At 38.6% G+C, this 20,911-nt stretch overlaps 2 protein-coding genes across 5 annotated transcripts; one reads left to right on the top strand and one right to left on the bottom strand.

The window, feature by feature from the left end:
• Positions 1-1,972: 1,972 nt before the first annotated feature.
• Positions 1,973-20,623, bottom strand: LOC108049749 (calcium-binding protein 2). 4 transcript variants are annotated; one of them, XM_017131041.1, is made up of 7 exons: positions 20,510-20,623; positions 11,137-11,683; positions 4,046-4,259; positions 2,843-3,620; positions 2,423-2,632; positions 2,208-2,356; positions 1,973-2,123 (listed from the first exon to the last, which is right to left on the bottom strand). In XM_017131041.1, exons 3-7 carry the CDS (start codon positions 4,046-4,048, stop codon positions 2,097-2,099), a joined length of 1,167 nt encoding a protein of 388 aa, XP_016986530.1. In that variant the 5' UTR covers positions 4,049-4,259; positions 11,137-11,683; positions 20,510-20,623; the 3' UTR covers positions 1,973-2,096. The 4 variants fall into 4 exon arrangements, with proteins under 4 accessions (XP_016986530.1, XP_016986529.1, XP_016986531.1 ...); XM_017131040.1 differs by lacking the exon at positions 11,137-11,683 and having other exon boundaries at positions 20,510-20,613; XM_017131042.1 differs by lacking the exons at positions 11,137-11,683; positions 20,510-20,623 and adding an exon at positions 16,526-16,594.
• LOC108049658 (transcription initiation factor IIA subunit 2-like) lies at positions 5,067-5,550 on the top strand. Its single transcript, XM_044461087.1, has 2 exons — positions 5,067-5,072; positions 5,308-5,550. The coding sequence occupies exons 1-2, from the start codon at positions 5,067-5,069 to the stop codon at positions 5,548-5,550; spliced, it is 249 nt and encodes an 82-aa protein (XP_044317022.1).
• Positions 20,624-20,911: the final 288 nt, after the last annotated feature.

Below are 20,911 nucleotides of genomic sequence, written 5' to 3'. Positions count from 1 at the left end.
GAACACGAATTTATGATTAGATTATGTTTGTTCTTATAGGAATATGTTGAAGCCAAAGAAACATGATTACCTGCTCAACCTTCCATTATTCGACCCTTCAAGTACAGGATGGCAAGCTAAACAGAATGAACTTTACTCATTGAGCTACTTATCCTCTCGATTGTGCGGAAAACTGAGAGTCAGGTGAGTGGACAGTGGATAATGGGGGTCTGACAACCACTTGAAACATCGATTTAGTCGTTGTCAATTGCGATGTCATTGCGCCCGACTACAATTATGTGTATTTCAATTTGTTGGAAGCCAGACAGCAGGGGGTTGTAATGTCGACAGCCCTGCTAATGGCCATGGCATTAGCATAGGGTTTTCCATGCTCTCCACCGCCTCCAACCGCTGGACTCCACTCATCATGGGGCCGTGACAAAGCGTTAACAAAAACATTACATATACGCACAGCAAACCAAACTCCCGATGCCTATCCAAACATATGTGAGTGGGGGGAGGGGGGGTCTAAGGGATGTGTCCTCAGGGATGGCATCATAATTTTGCTGGCCAAGCACTTAAGCACTTGACCATTAACGTAACTTTTGTCTGCGTAGCTTTCACAAATACACCAAGACAAAAAAAAACAAAACAATGCATTTTAAAAATGAAAAAAATAAATAAAAAGGGAAAACAGTATATTATATTTGGTGTATAAAACTCTGCCATAAAATAAATAGAAAATCGTATCTTATTTTGATAGTTTATAAATATTTTTTTTTACATGAACATTGTTGACAATTGAGGGGATTCGATGTGGGGAATGGTGGCTTGCTGGTCAAGTGGGCCATCCCGGAAACGAGCCGCAGCTGGACCGCAATCTGTTCAGTTCAGTCATTCCCCCTGGGTTTGGGTCCCATTCCAATATTTGTGCTCGTTGGCAATCGGGGATGTCAACAAAAGTGTAGTCCTACATAAAAGCTGACATTTTTAGAAGGAAACGAGCGGGAGAGAAAGCCCTTTGGTTGCCAGGACCAACAACACAGCTAATATGGTGATTTAATTTTCTAAACTGTTTAAACGAAATTGGGAAAACGGTGAAACCCTGTGCCGGTGCCAATATTCATAAGGGAAAGCCAAATTGATAAGCCAAAAAGTAAATTCCAAATTTTTGGAAACCAGACCTTCATTTTAATCACATTTTGTTACCTTCGTTTTCCTTCAAAATTCCTTCAACATTTGTTGAATTTCTAAAGAGTATATTAAAAGACTTTCTCATTATTAAATATTCGTTTATTATTTTTTATATTTTTTATTTATAATTTTGTTTTTAAAGGAGTTTTGATTCTAATATTGGATTAAAATTTTTAATAATAAATGACATTAAATTGTTCGTTCAATAATTAAGAATTTTCGTATTTGCGAGCATTAGTTTCTTAATTTTTGGGTGCTCTGCGGCAGCAGCAATAATTGAGCAAATATTTCCTAATTAAATCAATTTATTCATATTACACGATGATAGTCTAAAATTGAAAGAACAGAAGAGGAAATTAAGAAGGGGTGGGAGAGGTCTAGGGATTTATGGGTATATATTTATAAGATTGGGATCAGTGGGCTTACAAAACACATTTACAGAGGCGTATTTAATGATATGTGTTGAAATATGTATATATATATGAGTTGTTAAACTCATGGATATAGTAGATGTTGCAGGTTATCTTTATCGATTACAATAAAAGCTCAAAGACGTTTTGATTTCCAATTGCATTTAAGTGGAAAAGTAGAGAGATTGTGATTCCAAAGTTGGATTTAGTTTCCTTATACATATCGAAGTAAAGTAAATCGTTTATTGATAAAGTTATTTGATATTCGATTATTTAATAGGCTTTACATATTTAATAATCGTTTTTAATTTAATTAGCTGTGCGTTTTTTAATTTAAATGTAAGACATTTTGAGCTAACTATGGCTTAGTAGTTGAAAAAAATATGTTACTTCTTTAACCTTTGATAAGTAATAAGCGATACCTCCCGAGCCTCTGGCGTTCGATTATTGATGAACATCGTTAGGGGTTCATATTATTGCAGGTTGAAAAACACGGCTCGAGTATCGATTTTATTATGTTATTTTAACTTGAATATTCGTCTGTAGATAATCGATCAGTGTGGACATGTTAACGATAATCGCCAATTTAACGAAAATCGATTAGTCGTAACTGAGAGAAATTACCGATTTCGGTGTGGGCAGCGGCGATGTGGTATTCTCCTCCTCGTCATCGTTTTCCTGCGAGTCCTCTGGTTCCCCCAAGGCGTGAACAAACTCGTAGAAATCGATGCGTCCATCGCCATCCACATCCACCTCCTTGATCATGTCCTCAACTGGGTGTGAAATAGGATTAGGGGATACTAGGGGTGTCTATATGCCCAACAGCTAAGGCAACTTACTGTCCTCCTCGTCGAGATCTTCGCCAAGGCACTGCAGCACCGCTCGCAAATCGGAGGCCGTAATATATCCCCGATTGTGTTTATCAAAAACGCGAAAGGCATCGCGTAATTCGCGTTCCTCCTGATCTGCAGAGGAAAGCCCCGACTTGTCCTCATACGTCATGTTCGACAGGATGTCCACGAACTCCTCAAAGCTGACATTGCCATCGCCTGGAAGGAACAGGCAATTGGACATGGAATAATAACTAAAACAATTCAAAATCATAACTAGATACTGTTGTATTGGCATAAATTAAGGGGACCTCCTTCCACCTAAGTGGTAATTGTTCTCTAGTTTAGCACAAAGTTGACTGGAAGTTCTATACGCATTGATTGACTTAAATGGTCATAGTTTTCAATCCCGCCAATCCCGCTACTCACCATCAACGTCGATCTCTTGCAGCATCTCCTGCAGCTCCTCCACTCTGGCAAATTGCCCCAACGATCTCATCACAGTGCCCAGCTCCTCCTTGGTGATGCAGCCATCGCCATCCTTGTCGAAGAGTCGAAAGGCTTCTCGAAATTCCCTCATTTGTCCCTTGGAGATGCAGCGGCGTTTGTCCAGGGATTCGCCTTCGATCAGGTTCTGCCCTTCGCCAATGCCCAACCCCAAATCCGAGGAGGGATAGGATATTTGACGGGTTTTCGTCTTGCGTCTGCTACGGACACTCGAGGAGGTCCGCGGTGGGGGACAACGTCCTCCTGGCTTCATGGACTGTTCGTAGTCGTCGTAGGACTCCTCCTCCTCCTCCTCGTCCTCCTCCTCGCCGTCCTCCTCCTCTTCGTTGTAGTCGTACTCATCCAGTTCCTCCTCCTCCTGGAGATTCCTCTGTGCGTAACTTACCCGCGTGCTCCTCCGCTCGCCCACTTTGATGCCCTCGCACGAGCTGGAATCCGTGTCCACATCCGAAACAGCCTGTTCCGGATGGGGAATGGCAGCACTGCGTTGTGGTTGCTTATCCTTTTTTCGAGCTCTTTGATGCCGCTGCTGTGTCGATGGTTGCTGCTCGCTGCTGAGGGGGTGGCCATCAGCTCCCGGCTGCCCTGCATCCTGAACCGTCTGATTCTCATCCTGATTCTCCTGATCCTCCCCTTCGGCGCCAACTGTTGAGGTCTGCTCCTCGTCGGGTTCATCGCCACTTACTGCCGCGTTTCTTGTCTAGAAAAGAAAACATAAATAAATTATAAATGGAATCAGAATTAGAATATTAAATAAACAAATAAAAAAAGAGAAGCAATTACATTTTTATTAAGTTTAAAGTAAATTCGAATTTGAATAATCTTACATCCTTACATTTGAACAACATTGTAATTAATACTTAAAATATGTATAGGCGAATGCATTTAAAAAATGAACACAAAGTGTGACAAATAAAAAATCGATTATCTTTTATTTAGTTTAATTTTGTATCCTATGCTGCACATACATACATAATCATTGCTGTATTTAACATATTTGTTTATGGGTTGGTTTTATATGCAAAACCAAAAGCAGTTTAACCACAGTGTGGGAATACTTTAAACAAATAAAATAGTGACTGAATGTAATAATAACCTTTTGAAAGGGTATAAAAACACACTCACCATTAGTTGGCGGAACTCGCGGGCAATTGTTGAACCAGTTAAAAATTTATTAACTGCCGTAAATAGCCGTTTTCCTTCCAACGTGGCGGCCTTCCTCCCGCTTCAGCGGATCTGCAGCAAAGAATCCTCCTGCTCCTCCTGCAAAGGTCCTTCTCTTTTCCGCTCGCAACCGCTTTGGGTTCACAGAATGTGAAAATTTCAAATCGAACGGATCCTTGAAAATAGAGGGGAGAGCGGGGACCACATGTTAATTATACAATTAAAAATTGAAAGCAATTGGCAGAGCAGACACGTCCTGAAATTTCGCTACCAACGAGACAACGTGACCGCCCCCACACATAAAAAAATACTTAGGATTTCATTGTATGTATAAAATGCAAACAAAAATATATTTTCAAGAATTTTAAATTTGAAATATACATACAAGATTGTGATTTAAAAATTATATTTTCTTAACTAAGAAATCTGAAAAACACTATAAGTGTGCTCTGACTTTGGCCATAATATTATAAGCTCCTTATTTTGGGATATGCTACGACTCTTTATTTATTAAGTTCAAAATCCCAACGAATCAGGAGTGAAAAACGTATATATTCCACACAAATAATATGTTTATTCTGCAAATATAAAATTGTTATCGAACTGTTTTTCATGTGTGCAGTCCCCCAGCGAAGCTAACTGAATGGTATAATCAGTCTAGTACTCCATTTGATTGGCACACATTCATGCCAGCATTTGGCGCCAAAGGTGTGACGTGAACAACAATTGCATCAATTGCTGTCAGCGTTCCGGAAAAATAAACGGACTGAGCCGGGAAATAAAACCATAATAGACAAAAGGCCATAAAGAAAACGGTTTGTGCGTGGGGCCTCCATTTAAGGATTACGACGAGCAAAACTTATTGTAAATGTCAATTTCGAAAATTACGATAAATAAGTGTAAGGCTATCGATATAACCTGTTAGGTTTACAGACTTACTAACAGCCAATTTTAACAAGACGTCTGGCTTTAAATGTCAAAAATGACAGTGAATGACTAGCAAAAATCTCATTCTTTTTGGAAAAGCTGCTGCGCCTGCGTACTTTTTGCAAGACTACTTCTGATTTATCTATAATTTCATCATGAGCTACAAACACTATCGGGCAACAACGTTGGGGATTATGCTTCGGGAGACTTTGAATGAGTTAATAATGGCAAGTGATTTTATCTGTATAATTAAGCAGGATAATCATTACTGAGAGAGCTAACTATATGTATTTCAGTGCGGCCATATAAACCCTGATTTGGCCGATACGGTTTTGATCAAATACGACGAGTCTATTAATGAAGCTCTGAGCAAGCGAGTTACGGCCAAGGTTAACTTCAGGGCCGACAAATTGATGAACTACAGACACTGTGACAATGTGTGGACCTTGATCCTAAAGGATGTGGAGTTTCGCGAAGGTCCGATGGTCCTAAAAGTGGATTCGGTCAAAGTTGTGGCCTGCATAGGACTAACTGATTAAAGGGTTTTACAAGTTGCGCACCCGAAAAGGAAGTCTTTTATTTCTTTGGCATTATTTGGCGAAAGCGGTTATACATAATTGAAAAAGTTTTCACGCCGCAGACCGCCTTCACACTTAATATCCCGAAGTTTTGGCCTTTTGGGCGGCGGAGGCGAAGACGAGGCCATAAATGTGGTGCTCCATGACCCAGTTAATGAGATACGAGATCTTGACGAATTCTGGCCAGCCTGCCAGCTTGCCAGCTTAAATTCAATGCCACCTGACTTTCTCTGTGTGGGCGTATTGCTTCCACATCCGTTTCCGTGCACTTGGAACAATAATGAAGGTCTGGCGGCAGGAAAATATTATCATCGCTCTCGGGATCTGGCTGAGATTTGAAGATTTTCAGACAGGGACGAGACCGAGACCTCCCAAAATCACACTTGTGTCCGGTTTTAAATGGTTGTTAAATAGCATTTTAGCAAGCCAACTCATATTATTTTATATTAATTTGTATTCATAATACCGTATACATTTTTTCCTGTGCACCACTCAATCCCTGGCACGTGATTTGTGACCCCGCATTATGTGCTCAGTGTCCACGTCGTTATGCGACCCCTGAGTGGCAGCTCGAAAGTGTTGAGAGACCCTTTGCAGACGTCTTCTGAATATTTCCTCACAATTCAACTTCACTCTTGGTACAGACTTCCCAGAAAAAAAACATTAAAGTAATTTCAGAGACTAATAGGATTTTCATTTAATGTTCCGGAAAATGCAGAACAATTAAACGAGATCAATTTAAAGTTCCATGCGTTCTAATTGGGGTAATTTTAATGTATTTCCTGAGCCAAAAACGAAACGCCGTTTCTCTTAAGTTAAAAAGCAATTAGAAAATATTGGATATCTGTTAACTATTATGTGGTAAAAACATTTGTAAAGTATTGCATTGGGTTTAAACGATCGGTTGGTAAAATGTAATTTATATTTGCACCCACAAATTTTAAGTTTCCCAAGACATCTTCTTTTTTTTAATAGCAACAAAATTATAACCCAAGAAGCGTTGCATTTTGGAAACCTTACGGAAATTCTTTTCCAAGCCACTCCCATAAAAAAAATATTTACAGTTTGGAAAAACTTGAATCGAGCTATCCATGAGTCATAAGTGTCAGAACCCAGCCCAGATCTCGCAGCAGCGAATTCTGAACGAGAGTAATCAGTTAAATAACGTACATGAAGAGACTGCCCTTAACTCGCAATATTTTAAGGGGCGTCTATTTTAAATGTTAGTCTTCAATTATATTATTTTGCCTCATTTTGTGTTAGCTTTTTTTATAAAGTGGAAATAATTCCACCAGCTCGGAAAATAAGACCATGAGCGACAAGTGCGCTTAATGGCGGGGGTGAGAAAGGGGAAAATCCGATTATCGCCGTGGCCACAAGAGGACATCGCTGGACAGCTGGGAAGTCCTCTTTGTAGGCATTTCTCTCTGCTCCTTCCCGCATTAAAATTGCATTTCGATGGCCGGTCTTTCTGTGTGGGTGTGGGTAATTTTTTTAGCATATTTTTTTCATTTCGAGGATGCACAGATGGTATGTGGTCTGGCCAGGAAGGATGTGGCCTGCATAAGACGACCAGGACGAAGCCACATGCGGGTGAAAACCGCAATGAAAATGCCCCAAAAAGGAAGTGCCAAGGACATCTGACAGCACACTGCCAGCATTTTCACATTTAAATTGCAGTCCCTTGGCAGACTGATCCTTCATCCTGGGCAAATCCTTCGAGTTGCACACGTACGCACATTTAATTAACATTTAACGTTAACTTGTCTATTAAAACGAATGATGGCCCATGGAACAATGGCGGGAAAATTGCAATAGAAGGTCTGAAAACTGGCTGAAGCATTTGCATACAAGACGATGATACCTTAGCATGAACATAATTACCACCCCCCTAGTTTGTTCCATGTCAGCGGTTTATCGTCCTTGGAGTCGTTCCAATTTTCCCACTTTCCGAGTCGAAGTTAAACTTGGCAGAACCTTGATAAACCCAAGACATGGGCTACTATTCTGTGGAAAAACCTACATCTCATTTCTGGTTGTTTCGTTGCTCTGTCATAAAATAAATGCGGAGAAAACTTTAAGCCCCTCTAACTTTCACCGCTTTTCCACACTTTTTAAAAGAAACTTAATAAATAAAAAAATGTTATGGCTACAGTTTTTAATAGACTTCATGACCTCATCTCAGTTTTTGGTAATCGAAGAAAAGAGTGTTTTATAGCCAAGCAAAAAATAATAGAAAATATAAGGGAAACGTATTTAAATTTAAAGTTAAATACACTTTAAACCAAACATTTAAGTTCTAAACTCCTGAATAATTGAATTAAATAATAGAACACCAAAGTATCTCGGCATCTTTTAAGCCACTGAAGTTGGGAAAATCCGAAAATCGACCATCATGTGGCAAACATTTAATCACTTGTCCAAAGCGAAAAACAGAAACCGCAAAATGTGGCTGGCGCGCATTTTATTGTTTAATTTGAATTGCTGGCTGCGGGAAATGAGGAGGGGCATTGGGTTGAGGGGGGATGGGATAGGGGGAGGGGGAGGCAGATGGGTGGTAATGGCCGTGTGGCCGCAGTCTCTGTAACTCGATTACAACGCCCCCATGCAATCAATTAAGACGAGCAAGGCACAAAAAAGTAAATAACATTTTTGCCAATCTCCGAAACTCTCGCTCTGCAATTTTTGGTCCTTGTGCAAAATACGCATACGCCCCGTGTTATATTTGCATGCCAATGAATGGCATGCAGGGGGCATTGTGCTTTTTTTGTTGAGTGTGTCAAACGGTGGCACACGAAACACAATTCGTACATAAAGGCGGCAACAAAAAAGTTTACGCATAAATCAAACAAAAGTGAACAAAATAAAACAAAACAAAGAAAAGTCCCCGCGCTCTTTTCCTCTTCATTTTCCTTTCTTTCCTTTTCGTTTTCCTTCACTTCTTCCGCACGTAAATATTTGGTTGGCAATAAAAAAATTTAACAACGCAAACAGCCCAAAAAAAATCAAAGGCACAGTCAAGAACAAACAATTCAAAGGACGATATATGTGAGGGCAGGCATCGCAGGATGCTTTAGGGATGTGTATTGAAAGTATCAGACGAATCAGACAAATGTTTCATTAAAATATCGATACACCTATAGACTTCGTGTTAAATGTGAACAATACGTGGTTTAGCGAAAAGCAGAAAACGATGAGTTTCCAAATTAGTTTTAAAGCATTTAATGGCTTTGTTTTTAATGGCCAAAATTTCCATTTGATCGGAAAGTGCCGACTTTCTCGCTTATCCCGTCCGTTGGCTTACCTTTCTCCGCCTTTCATCCGACTTTGGCTTTTGCCTCGCTTCTTACATAATTTATATGCCACATGCCGCATGCCGCCTGCCGCTTGCCACATGTGCAAAAAGACCAACTAAAGTGCCATGAATGAATATGCATGATAATCAAGTGGCGCGTTGCGGTCCACTCGTTTGTGCTCCCTTTCTGGCCCACAGGACAGCCCCTTTCGCCATTTCGCTCTAGCAGGACCCATTAACTCAGAATGAGTGCACAAAACGTAGCATACTTTCCAGAGTCACTCTTTACTGAACGACAAAACAAAAATTTTTATTTGAATACATGTATCCAAATATATTCCTTATTAATCATTTTTTAAAGTCAATTTTTATAAGGTTATTTAAAATGGTCTTAATTTAGGTTTGTGTTTTTGTCTAAATCCTAATTACTTTCATTTTGTTTTTATTTTTAAAATAAATGTTTTGAAACATTGTTATTTTTTCAACAGTTTTTTTAAATTTTTTTAGATTTCTTTTCAAAAGTCAAACTTTAATATGAATATAGTTAGTCTTGGATTTTTGAAATCTAAATTAATTTTTAGAAAAATTCTATTTGCTTTCTATTTCTGCTTTACATGGTCGTTTTTAGTGTATATCCTGAAATGTCCTCCAAATTTTGTTTTAAGAATTTAAAACTTTGCTACATTTCTCCAAATAGTCGTTTCTGACGACGTGGTACTTCCTTGTTGGTGTGCTTGAGTTGGTTTCTTTGTTTAGTCCGTTAGTCACAGGGCAGAAGTACACAGCCCGCATTTACATTTGTCTGTTTGTGACATTTGCATACGACTTGAGGGTTTTGCTCAGGTCAAAACGCCACTCTCTCTTTCTCCATGGAATCGCTTGACTTGCAACCGCACTTGACCACGACTGTCCAAAGAATTCGTCTCACGAACTTTTCCCCAAAGAAAACGAGCAAAGGAAAAGCAGTGAGAGGGAAATTCAATTGATTCAAAGCAGGACTTCCGAAATGCGCAAACAATTAGCCCCAAAGACGAAAGTTTTGGCCCAAAAAAGTTTGCAGCACTGCCCGATTGCCATATCAGAAACTTGGCCTTTGTAATGGCTCCGTAAAATTGGGGGAAAATCGCCCGGAAAGTTGAGCAACTCAGGGAAAGTGCATTCTTCCCTGAGCCCTGAAAGAAAAAAATACTTCGCCACTTTCCTTCCTCATTTCCACATAAATTACTCTTCTGCAAGCTTACTTTTTTCAACTTCAACCATAAGCTCAAAATAAATGGCCCATCTATCGTTGTTTATGAATGTGTATAGGTCTTTCATTTGGTTAAGCCAAGTTTTTAAGATTTTCAAAACTTGCAAACTTTTTTTATGAAGATATGCCCATAAATTGTTTGTTTAAAAAATTTTCTTTTGTAATTTGAAAATTATGACTCAAACTATTGACTACAAAAGGTCATCATTTTAATATAATCAGGTGAGATGCTTAAGGTATCCGGTTCTATTTTTTAAGTGAAGCTTTAGTTACCTCGATTTATCATAATAAAGTAATGTCCAAAGGAATTGAAACTGACTAAGGTTTGAACACAAAGTTTATTTCCTTGCTAAAAAACAAATTCAAAATTCTTTTTGGCACAGCGTGGAGATCATTCAAAAACATCTTAAGACTAGAAATTAATTTTAATGATGGCAATGTTTCATATGGAAGCCATGACTATTTTATAGTTGAGTCAAATCAAAGTAGTTTTACAATGCTGTCCAAAGCCTCGCAATACTTCTGTATAAACATGAAATGGGGAAAATAAATTAAATAAATTAAGTGTACACAAATAAGAAAGATAAATAACAAGAATGGAAAGAATGAGATAAACTCAAATACCAGATACTCTTACCATTCCCAAAGACGATTAGAGTATCAGGTACGAAAGTATATCCGAAAAAATAAAATCCGATAAGATTAATCGAGCAAAATATCGTGATTAAAACTTGATATAGAATCAATAGAAAAAAAAAACTCTAAATATGGTCAAATATTGTGCTGAACTTCAGAACCCATGTGATATCGGACAACCCTTAACATTTTATTTTCTTTACTGTCACAAAAATTAACTAGAGAGTTTGAAGAAGTCAAAGTGAATATCGAAAAATTACACAAATGCTCTTTTAGCTAAATATCGAGATTAATAACGACCGAAGAACCCATAAAATCGATACAAATCATGTTAATAGTCATTCCTAGTTAAGCTATCCCCACTTACAACCTGCTCGGAGCAACTGGTATTGACGAGGTCCTGAATCTCCTCACAGATTGGCGACCACGTCATTACAATGTCCTTGACCGGATTATGGAGCTCTTCTTGAATTTCCTCGAGAGTCAAGCATTGCGAGTAGTCGACTGAGGCTCGCGATTTCAAAAGCGATTCTTGCTTTTGGGGCTTATGTGAAATGTGATTTTTACTGACTGTGATGTCTATGGACTTGAGTGCAGTCCCTTCCGCTGATGCCAATAACTGATCCATATTTATCAGTTGTGAATGTTGATTCGATTGTTTTTGGTGTAATAACTTTTCGGTATTTCTTCGTGGAGAATTTGGTTTTTGTGGTTCTTGGTTTGATGAAAATTCGATTTTCCCCAGTGGTAAAGGTTGTATTGGCGGCTGAGAAACATTGTTGTTAGGTTCTGGGATGGACCCTAGAATGGTTCTCAGAGGTTCTACGACGTGCCCAGGAAAATTATAATTGGGCACTACCATGAAATTCCCATCCGGAGTCCGTATAAATTTGTATGGAAAACTCATTTTGATGCTAAAAAAAAAAGTAAATAAAAAAAAGATAATGAAATAATGATGATAAAATAAATGTGTTTTTAAATCGACTCAAAAAAGAATGTAAGCATTTATTTATCTCAAACTACTCGGGTAATCAGACAAATGGCCCTTAAAAAATAACTAATTAAGAGTTGAAGCTCCTAACAACCATGAGTTACATCCAAAAAACATGAAAAGAAACACACACATACGTGTGCCAGGACAACTTAAAGCATTTACAATACTCAAAAAGGACAGCCCCACAGCTAAATGGCGGGAAAATGATGAAAGGAGGTTACCTTTAAAATACCCTATAACGTGCATTTATTAAGTATATTAGTTAGGGCCTTGATAGATGGTAGGTAGATACAACGTTTATAAAATTTAAACATCGGATAATTTCATTTGGTGTAGGAATGTTTAAACACAATAAAACATTTAATGGCATTTACAGTTCGAATTTCTTTTCATTTCTTCAAACTTTCTTAGGACGTTGAAATACCCCGAGTTTGAAATGCATCGTTAAACGCGAGGAAAACAAAGCGCAAAAGCGAAATTTTCGGTATGCTCCTCATGCATATGCATAAACAGTAGAATCCGGTTATAGCGACTTTCATGGGACCGACGATTTTACGTCGTTATACCCGGAAGACGCACTAAAACATATAAGTTTGTATCATATAAGTTTGTATCATATAAGTTTGTATGGGGACCAAAGAAGCCATAGAGTCGTTATAACCGGACTCTACTGTATATGGTGAGCGTGGCCCCCTTTTTCCGAGGCGTCCCTCGCGTTTTGCAATTTGGATGTTAATCCCCCGTTGTTCCTCCTTGTTTAGATGGTTTTACTGTAGCTGGTTGCCTTTGCTGGGTGCCTTCTTTTCGTTCTTTCGTTTTTTGGTTTTTTGTTTTTGTTTTCACAGACTTAAGCCTTTTATTTAGTGCTCTTTTTGTGACGTCACCGGCCTCGACACTTAACCCTCATCTCCCATTTCTCCGGACCAAATTTACATTTCGTTCGCTTCATCTATTTTATGTATTCATCGCGTACATTTACATGCGTTTTATTATCTTCTCAGCTCGCAACTTGTTATTTGTTGCGTTTACATATTCAAGGGTTTACATTTTTTGGCCAGTGGATTTGCTGGCTTTTTCTTTTTTTGTGAGCCCCAGTAACTAGATGTCTGTGGGTCCTTTTTAAGTGTGCCGTCGTCTGCATGTGTGGCTTATTTTAATATCAACATATTTATGACGTGTTCCGAAGATGCACAAAGAAAGTCAGCCAAGGGGATGTGTGTGTGGCACTTGAAGACCGTAATCGGTGTGACAGCTTCCAAAGGGAGGAAAAACAGTGCCACTCCCATAACTCAGTCGTCTGTTGGGGGATATCCTTTAAGATTACCATCACATAATTTTTAGGGCTGGTAAACATTTGAACTGAGTTTCCGTTCTGCTGTCGAGCAGCAGACGATTCCCAAGAGTTTTCTTTAAACTGCGCTTTAAATCGAACAAATTTTTGTATCTCTACTATTTTGTTTCGTTGGGATCGACTAAATAGACAGACTATTTCTTAGCCAAGTCTCTTGTCCAGCTGCTTGTTCTTGGCCTTCGCCCAACTTTAAGCCTACCTTGAACTACCTGTCACAGTTGCGCCTCCATTTCTCATGCCAACAGGTGAGCAACCGGGGCGACATGTCAAGTGGCCATTTCTTATGCATGTAAATCCCCAAATCCCCAAGTGCAGTCACTTGGCGTGTGCCTTTGTCTCTTGTCTTTTGCCTCATAAATTATAAACAAGGAATTTCCATTTCCCCGCCAAGTGGCTGACAACTTCTGACTTGACTTTCGCCCGAGTTGACTCCGGGTGAGTGACTGGCTGACTGATGAGCAGCTCGAGCTGCCGAGCACCTGACACACTGGCGGAAATTGGCGACGGGGAGCCCCGGAAAATGGGGCCGTTAGGAGGCCATCGACTATCGACTATCGACTATCCACAATCCACAATCCACTTCCACATCATCAAGTTCGACCCCAAAGAGGTCGGGCCAATTAATTTGTGCTCGCCTCAAAATTAACAAGGATGCGAAGATGATGGGATTTTCGATGGGCAAACAGTGCGGTTGTAATTTCGGGGCTGGGAATTGATGGAATGGTCAAATTGGGATGTGTGTGTTTAGGGTTGGGATACCCTGTTCTCAGCTCTGTGCTATGTGCTCTGTGTTCTGCTGATTCAACTCGATAGGAACAGCAGTTTATGCCAGCCAATAAATACTCGGTTGTTTGGCAAATGGCTGGAAATTTGTCAATTTCCTTAATCTACTGATAGATGATAAGGCACAAACAATCGATTGTAAGCTGGCAATTGTGAAAAGCGATACGGTGGTGATCTCGAAATTCATAAATTAAATAAAAATAATTCTAATTTATATTTGCGTTAATAACCCACTAACCTTTGATTATTTCCAGTCGAAATTGTTCAGCCTGGTTAAAAATAACGACCAAATAAAAATATGACCAAAATATGTTTTACCATCAAATACCGATTGCAAAGACTGATAATTCACAAGGATGATACTGAAAATATTAAACTATATGTATGCAGGGGTGAGTGATTTTGAATTAAGTTGAATTTTTAAATTTCTATACGTTTTAAACATGAAGCATCTACACTCACTCGCATATCTCTGCGTACACCCCAAAAAATTTCAAAATCTAACTTTGAACATTAACTGTTCGGCCATTTATGCATGTATTTTATTCATTCTTTTTTTAAACAAAACTATGGTTTATTGTCTTCATTGACGTAGAAATATTAGAAATATTCAACAGGGGGTTATATTTTATTTTTAATTTTAAACCTAACACTACGAAAAAGTGTACGCGCAAAAGTCTGCGTACAGCAGTTTTCAACTTCGAGGAATGCAGGATTGTGCGATTTCCGTTAATTTTGTTGTCGCCGATCTACTTTAGAATGTCTAAAAATAGACATTACGCAGTTAAAATGAAACTCTTTCATTATAATAACGAGCATATTGCAACATGGAACAAAAAGGCAAGGAAATTTCTGTTGAGGAGTGGAAAATAATATTAAAAGGTTTTTTGGATGGAAAATCTTATAGAGAAATTGGTGCTTTAGTTGCTAGAACCCACTCATCCATCCAAAGAGTGATAAGTAACTACAACTCGGCTGGAAGTATCTTGCCAAAGGCTCGTTCTGGCCGTCCGCCTTTACTTATAAACCGCGAGCAGAGGAATATTATCAAATCTATTCAGCTCAACCCAAGGACGACAGCTCACCAGGCAAAGCTGAAGGTCGAGGATAGATTTTCCAAAAGAGTTTCCGAAGATACTGTACGCCGGACCATAAAAAAGGCTGACTACCATAGCAGAGTCGCCCGCAAAAAACTCTCTCATATCGGAAGACAATAGACAAAAGCGCCTAACCTTTACTAATGAGTATATTTCCAAACACCAAGACTTCTGGAATAAGATTATATTTCCCGACGAAACTAAATTCAGCATATTTGGAATCAAGGGAAAGGTTTTGGTATGGAGGAAAAGCGGAGAAGCCTCAAATTAAGAAAATTTGGTTGGCACAGTAAAGCAAGGAGGAAGCGGAATAATGGTGTGGGGGTGTATGGCAGCAAGTGGCGTTGGAAAATTGGCATTTATCGAGTTAATAATGGATCAGAAAATCTATATTGACATATTAAAAAACAATTTAAAAGAAAGTGCTGAAAAATTAGGGCTCGAAAGTGAATGTTGGTTCCAACAAGACAACGACCCGAAGCATACGGCGCAGAATACCAAGCTTTGGCTGCTGTATAACGTCATAAATCAGCTGCGAACACCTCCCCAAAGTCCTGATCTAAGCCCAAATGAGCATTTTTGGGATCTTCTTGAGAGGAAAATCCGAAGACACACGATAACATCTAAAAAATGCTCAAGAATGTGATTCTCGAGGAGTAGGGGAAAATTACTGCAAATGAGACAAAAAAAAAGTGGATTCCATCCCGAGACGCCTTACGGAAGTTTTGCAGAGAAAAGGATACCCTACCAGTTACTAAAAATAATATTATTTGTGTTTTAAACAGGTGTACGCAGACTTTTGCGGGTACATTTTTTGGTAGTGTTAAGTTTAAAATTAAAAATAAAATATAAAACACTGTTGAATAATTTAAAAAAAAATACGTCAATGAAGACAATAAATTATAATTATGTTTAAAAAAAAGAATGGGTTGAATATATGCATAAATGGCCGAACAGCTAGGGTTTAAAGTTAGATTTTGAAATTTTTTTGGGGTGTACGCAGAGATATGCGAGTGAGTGTATGTACTTTGGATCGTACATTTTCATTAAATGAAATTAACTTTTGGGAGAACGAGAATATAGCTCCTTTATTGAAGCTAATTAAGCAAAGCTAGGTTTTCTTCAACCATTTTAAGACCTCTGGCTAATGCCATAAGATAAAATCCCTCCACCCACTTTTGGCCTGCTTTTTGGGGGTAACCACTTGGATTACACTTTGCCGAAATATATGCTTTTGTGTGTGTTTTTGTCGATTTTCCTCTGCTCTTGCTGCCATTCTCTTTCTGCATTTCTTTGTCGCCGTCGGTTATTGTTGCCAGTTTCCCAAACAATGCAGCCCCCAAAAGGACAACATGGAACATGACGAGACCTTGTGGGGAGTGGGCGGTGGTGGGTGGTTGTGGGTGGGTGGGCGATGGGTGGTGGTTCATGAATAAGGACAAGCAAGGCCACCATCTAGCGCCCGTTATAGGATACTTGTCATTGTGGTGCACTTTTATTTTTTTGAGCCCTCCACTCGGAAGTCGCTCACCTGAGCACCGGGACAGGAAATGGGTAACAGCTTATTGCATAACCCACAAGCGGGCCAATGTCGCCTGGCCGGGATTAGGCCAACCCACAGATATAGATGCCCATAAGCCGAGAGCACACTGAGTAAAAACCACAGTAAAACTGCAAAAAAAAAAAAAACTTTAAATGAAAAACATTTTGATATAGCCGCACTTAAGCCATTGTTTATCTAAATACAATCGCAGATATGCATAGTTGAAACAATATTTTCTAGTTCTAATAAGGTCTCGTGACTTGATACATTTTTGGTAAATGCATTTAAAAGCTTTTTTATTCGAGATATCTTATAGAGCTTATAAATTATACCACCAAGTTTCAATTCTTACTTAGGGCCAACCCAACATAAAGAAGTTTTATATTTCTTTCAGTGTCTGCGCTCACGTCCTTCCATTCAATCTTAGCTATTCCTTTTGTCGGTTTTTACACGACTTCATTGCGGAATTCTTTGGCCAAGAGCTAAAAGCTGCTTTCGGCTCAATCAAGTTGATAACGGGAATGGAGGGTGGTGGCGTGGGGGCGTAGCACGAAGACGAAGAGCAAAGGTTTCCTCCGCTGCATTGGCAAACTTTTTCGCACCAAAAGATTTTCGCAAGCTGCAAATTCTTCCACTTTGCTGCCTTTGCGATTCATTCATGTAAAATATGGCATACATTTATGTGTTCGTTTTTGTGCACACACATATGAGAAACTGGGCTGACAAGTTGTAACATGATCCAATTCATTAAATGAAAATTATATTTTATGATTTAAATTGCATTTTCCAAGGCAGCCTGCATTGCTATGTATGTATGGGCTGAGCGCCAATGTGTGTAAATTTGCGTTAGTTTACACACACACACATAAAAAGTTACACTGCAAAACAAACTAATGGTAATCCACACCTAGAACTATACTAAATTCTAATCACTATCGAATTGTCAAGATTGTATAGCTGTTTTTGGTGTTGGTTCCTAAATAACGATATATTCTACCATTTGTTTCTTAATTCTTCTGTTCAGGACCTAACCTCACAAACTCTTTAGATCTCGAAAAGTTTTTTATGAACCGAATGAAATTAAACGTGTAGCTCGTATTCAGCATTTTTATAGGAAAAGCTGGAGGGCAATGAATCATCAGAAAACTCTAACAAAGGAAAGGAGCCACGTCTCCTGGGAGTTTCCAGTTTTTATTTCTTTCGAGGATGCTGAAGAAATTTGAGGACCCACAGTACTTTATAACTCTTTTTCCCCCATTTTCCTTTTCGCCCAAACATAATTTAGCGGAAACTCTGTTTTGTTTTGAGCGCGTAAAGCCAATTCGGAAACAGTCGAAATAAGGAAAGGATAAAAGAGCGAAAAGCCGGAAAAGGGGTTTAGGAACAGGGAAAATGGGGAAAACAATTTCCACTTTCTTAGCTTGTGTTTGTTGTTGCTTTGTGGGTTTGAAGCTGCCAGAAATTTAAATTAAGCGCATTTAGTCAGAGATGCAGCAAAACCCAACAAAAAATCAAGAATATTCCAGCATATTTCTGCTTTTATATCTCTGAAGATTGTTTTATTCCCGGAACCAATCATTTTTCATCTTTCGCCCGCTTGATTAATGATATCTTTGTATATTTGTTTAGCTATTTGTTTATCTCTTTGTGTAATTGCTTTCGGCCAGCGAAACTTTTTTCGTTCCGGTGAAAACTCTCGAATGCTCCGCCATTTCTCTAATTGCTTCCGTTCGGATGCAGTTGCATCCACCCACCGACCCACTTAATCGCTTATATTTGGCGTCAACATGGCTGCACTCCAAATTATATAAGCCCTGACAAATGTCCCCATCACTCCATCTTCCCACATTTTTACGTTGTTTTCTTCAGTTCTTCAGGCGAGGTAGCTTTACCCCGCACTTTGCCCGCTTTTCTCAAGTGCCGGGCGACCCCAAATAAGTATGCTACACATTTTGACAGACTGACAGCTGAGGCCAACGTGGGCACAAAGGGGTGAGTCCGGGGGCTGGGGGCTGGGGGCCGGGGGCAGGGAATGGGATTTATAATCCAGAATCCGGAGACAATTTCTGGCAGAGATGGGCTAGTGATTTTGGATATCTACTTTCAAATAAGCTATCGATATATTATATTATTAAACCATTCAAATAGTATGTTTCATAAAGTTAAATACTCCACGCTAAGGTAACAAATTCATGGAAGCATTTAATAACGATTCGAAATATTGAGGAAGTTTGTGAAAACCTAAGAATTTTTCTAGATTCTGTTTGAACCAATATAAAATATATTTAAAAATTATAACAAACACCCCTGTCAAAATTTATTAAAAACACAAGGATTAATATATTTCACATTAAAGTAACATATTTAAATATTTATAACTTAACTTCCGTGACTATCGTCTCCGCTCTCAACTTTTTGGGACACGTCCACGGCTTTTGGCCAAAAGTGGAGTCTTGGCCTGCAATTAACGCAACAAGATTTGTTGACCCTGCTCTTTTACTTTCTTGCCCCGCCTCTCTGATTGTATTTGGCGTAATTTTAATTAGCCTTCTTACCCTGTTGTTGGTTCCCTCCTCTCCACTTTGAACTGGGCTAATTGCCTTCCCTTTTTCATTTCTTAGCCAGGATCAAGGGACGACATGTGGCTAAGAAGAGCAGCGATTTTTAATTTAATAAAAACCCCGCAACACTCCCAAATTGACCAAGGCGCAATACCAACACAGAAAGAAAAACTAATATACTAATACTATGATTAATTTGAAGAGTTTACATATCATTTCGAGACCGATAGAAACATATAATTATAACCGGGATTTACTTTAAAAAAATTGATAAGTTAGCAATGAATTTAAGGAAATACAGGTGATCTGTGAACATATAATTTTTTTAATTTTGGGAAAGCTATTGGAAAAGCTATTCCCCTGTGGAAAAGGAAAGAATAAAATACAAAAAATTACTCACTTATAATGAACCTAGAAAAAAATGATTTACACTAAAATCATTTAATGAAAATATTCTAAAATTGTAAAAATCTGTTTGGTCTGAAAACTATTTTTTTTGTGTAATAGGCGGAAAAGCGCTCTAGGCAGGAGGCGTGGAAGCCAATAATTCATATGTGTCGCCCTGAAGCAATACGTTTTCCCAATTTTTCCGGTCGTTTTTATCTGCGCTCCCACATGAAAATATTTGCATTTCGGTTTTTGGTCGCTTTTGGACTGTCAGTAATTCTCGTTGAAATATTGCCCCTGACATGTAAGCTTAATTCATTTATTTTTCTGATTGTTCCTATGGCAGCTACATATACATATAATATAGTTCGGCTCGTTCCTATCCATATATTTAATATATACAATAAAAAGAATACTTTTGGGAAAGTTTCATCCAGAAGGCTTTCATACTGAGAGACTAGACAAGACAGACGTTTAGAGGAGCCTACCTAGATCGGCATTCCTAGTAGTGTTGATCAAGAATATAAGCATATATTTTATAGGTTTGGAAAAGTGTCCATGACGACGTTAAAAACTGATCTGAACTTCAAAAACACTGTATAAAAACGTTAAATCAAGTTTTGAGAACAAAAATGCCTAGTTTTATAAACAGTTTAGAATACATACATACATACACACATACATACGTATGTCTGTTTTGTTCTGTAAATTAGGAAAATGCTTTTTTTTTAGGTTACGTTAGAGTAAACTAAGAACATTTGGAAATTGTAATCAGATGACTATACCACATAGGCGAGTTCCAAACCCTTTCGCCTAGTAACAATCCCAGATCTCCAGCGATCAAAGTTCTCGAATGGATATTCTGGAATTCCCAGAAATCGAACCAAGCGAAGTCCCCAAAGCAGACGCTTAAAAGCAACGGTTAAGAACCGAACGGTGCAACAAGAAATGACGCTTCTCTCACGCACACATATACACACGCACATTCACTCGAAAAAAAGACTTTAGTTTTTTGTTGGCTTACTCGCAAATTTGCAATCCAGCTACGTTTATAGTACGAAATTCGGACAAAATCAGACGTGTCCGTAATGGGGCTCCGAACTCTCCGCAACTTGGAACCAGACGCGGCAAAATCGGACAAAAACTAACAAGCTATGGGCTGCAGTGTGACCGTGGAGAAGTAAAAAAAAGCATTCGCATAAAACGAAAGAATGAGTATATCGATAAGGATTTCTAGCATATTTGTCACGTAAGAAAGGTTATTTTTCAAAAAGCGATATATTTTCAAAATAAACTTTAAAATTCAAATCGTTAAATAAAAGCATATTCCTAAATAGTTCTAGATAGACGATTTACCTTTATGATAATGCTGATATCACATTAAAGATTCCCAAATAAGGAGTTGTCCGATTCACACTTTCAAGAC

This window comes from Drosophila rhopaloa, unplaced genomic scaffold (assembly GCF_018152115.1).
Source record: "Drosophila rhopaloa isolate 14029-0021.01 unplaced genomic scaffold, ASM1815211v1 contig_3, whole genome shotgun sequence".
Classification (NCBI taxonomy): domain Eukaryota; kingdom Metazoa; phylum Arthropoda; class Insecta; order Diptera; family Drosophilidae; genus Drosophila; species Drosophila rhopaloa.
This window is presented reverse-complemented; position numbering and strand designations above follow the sequence as displayed.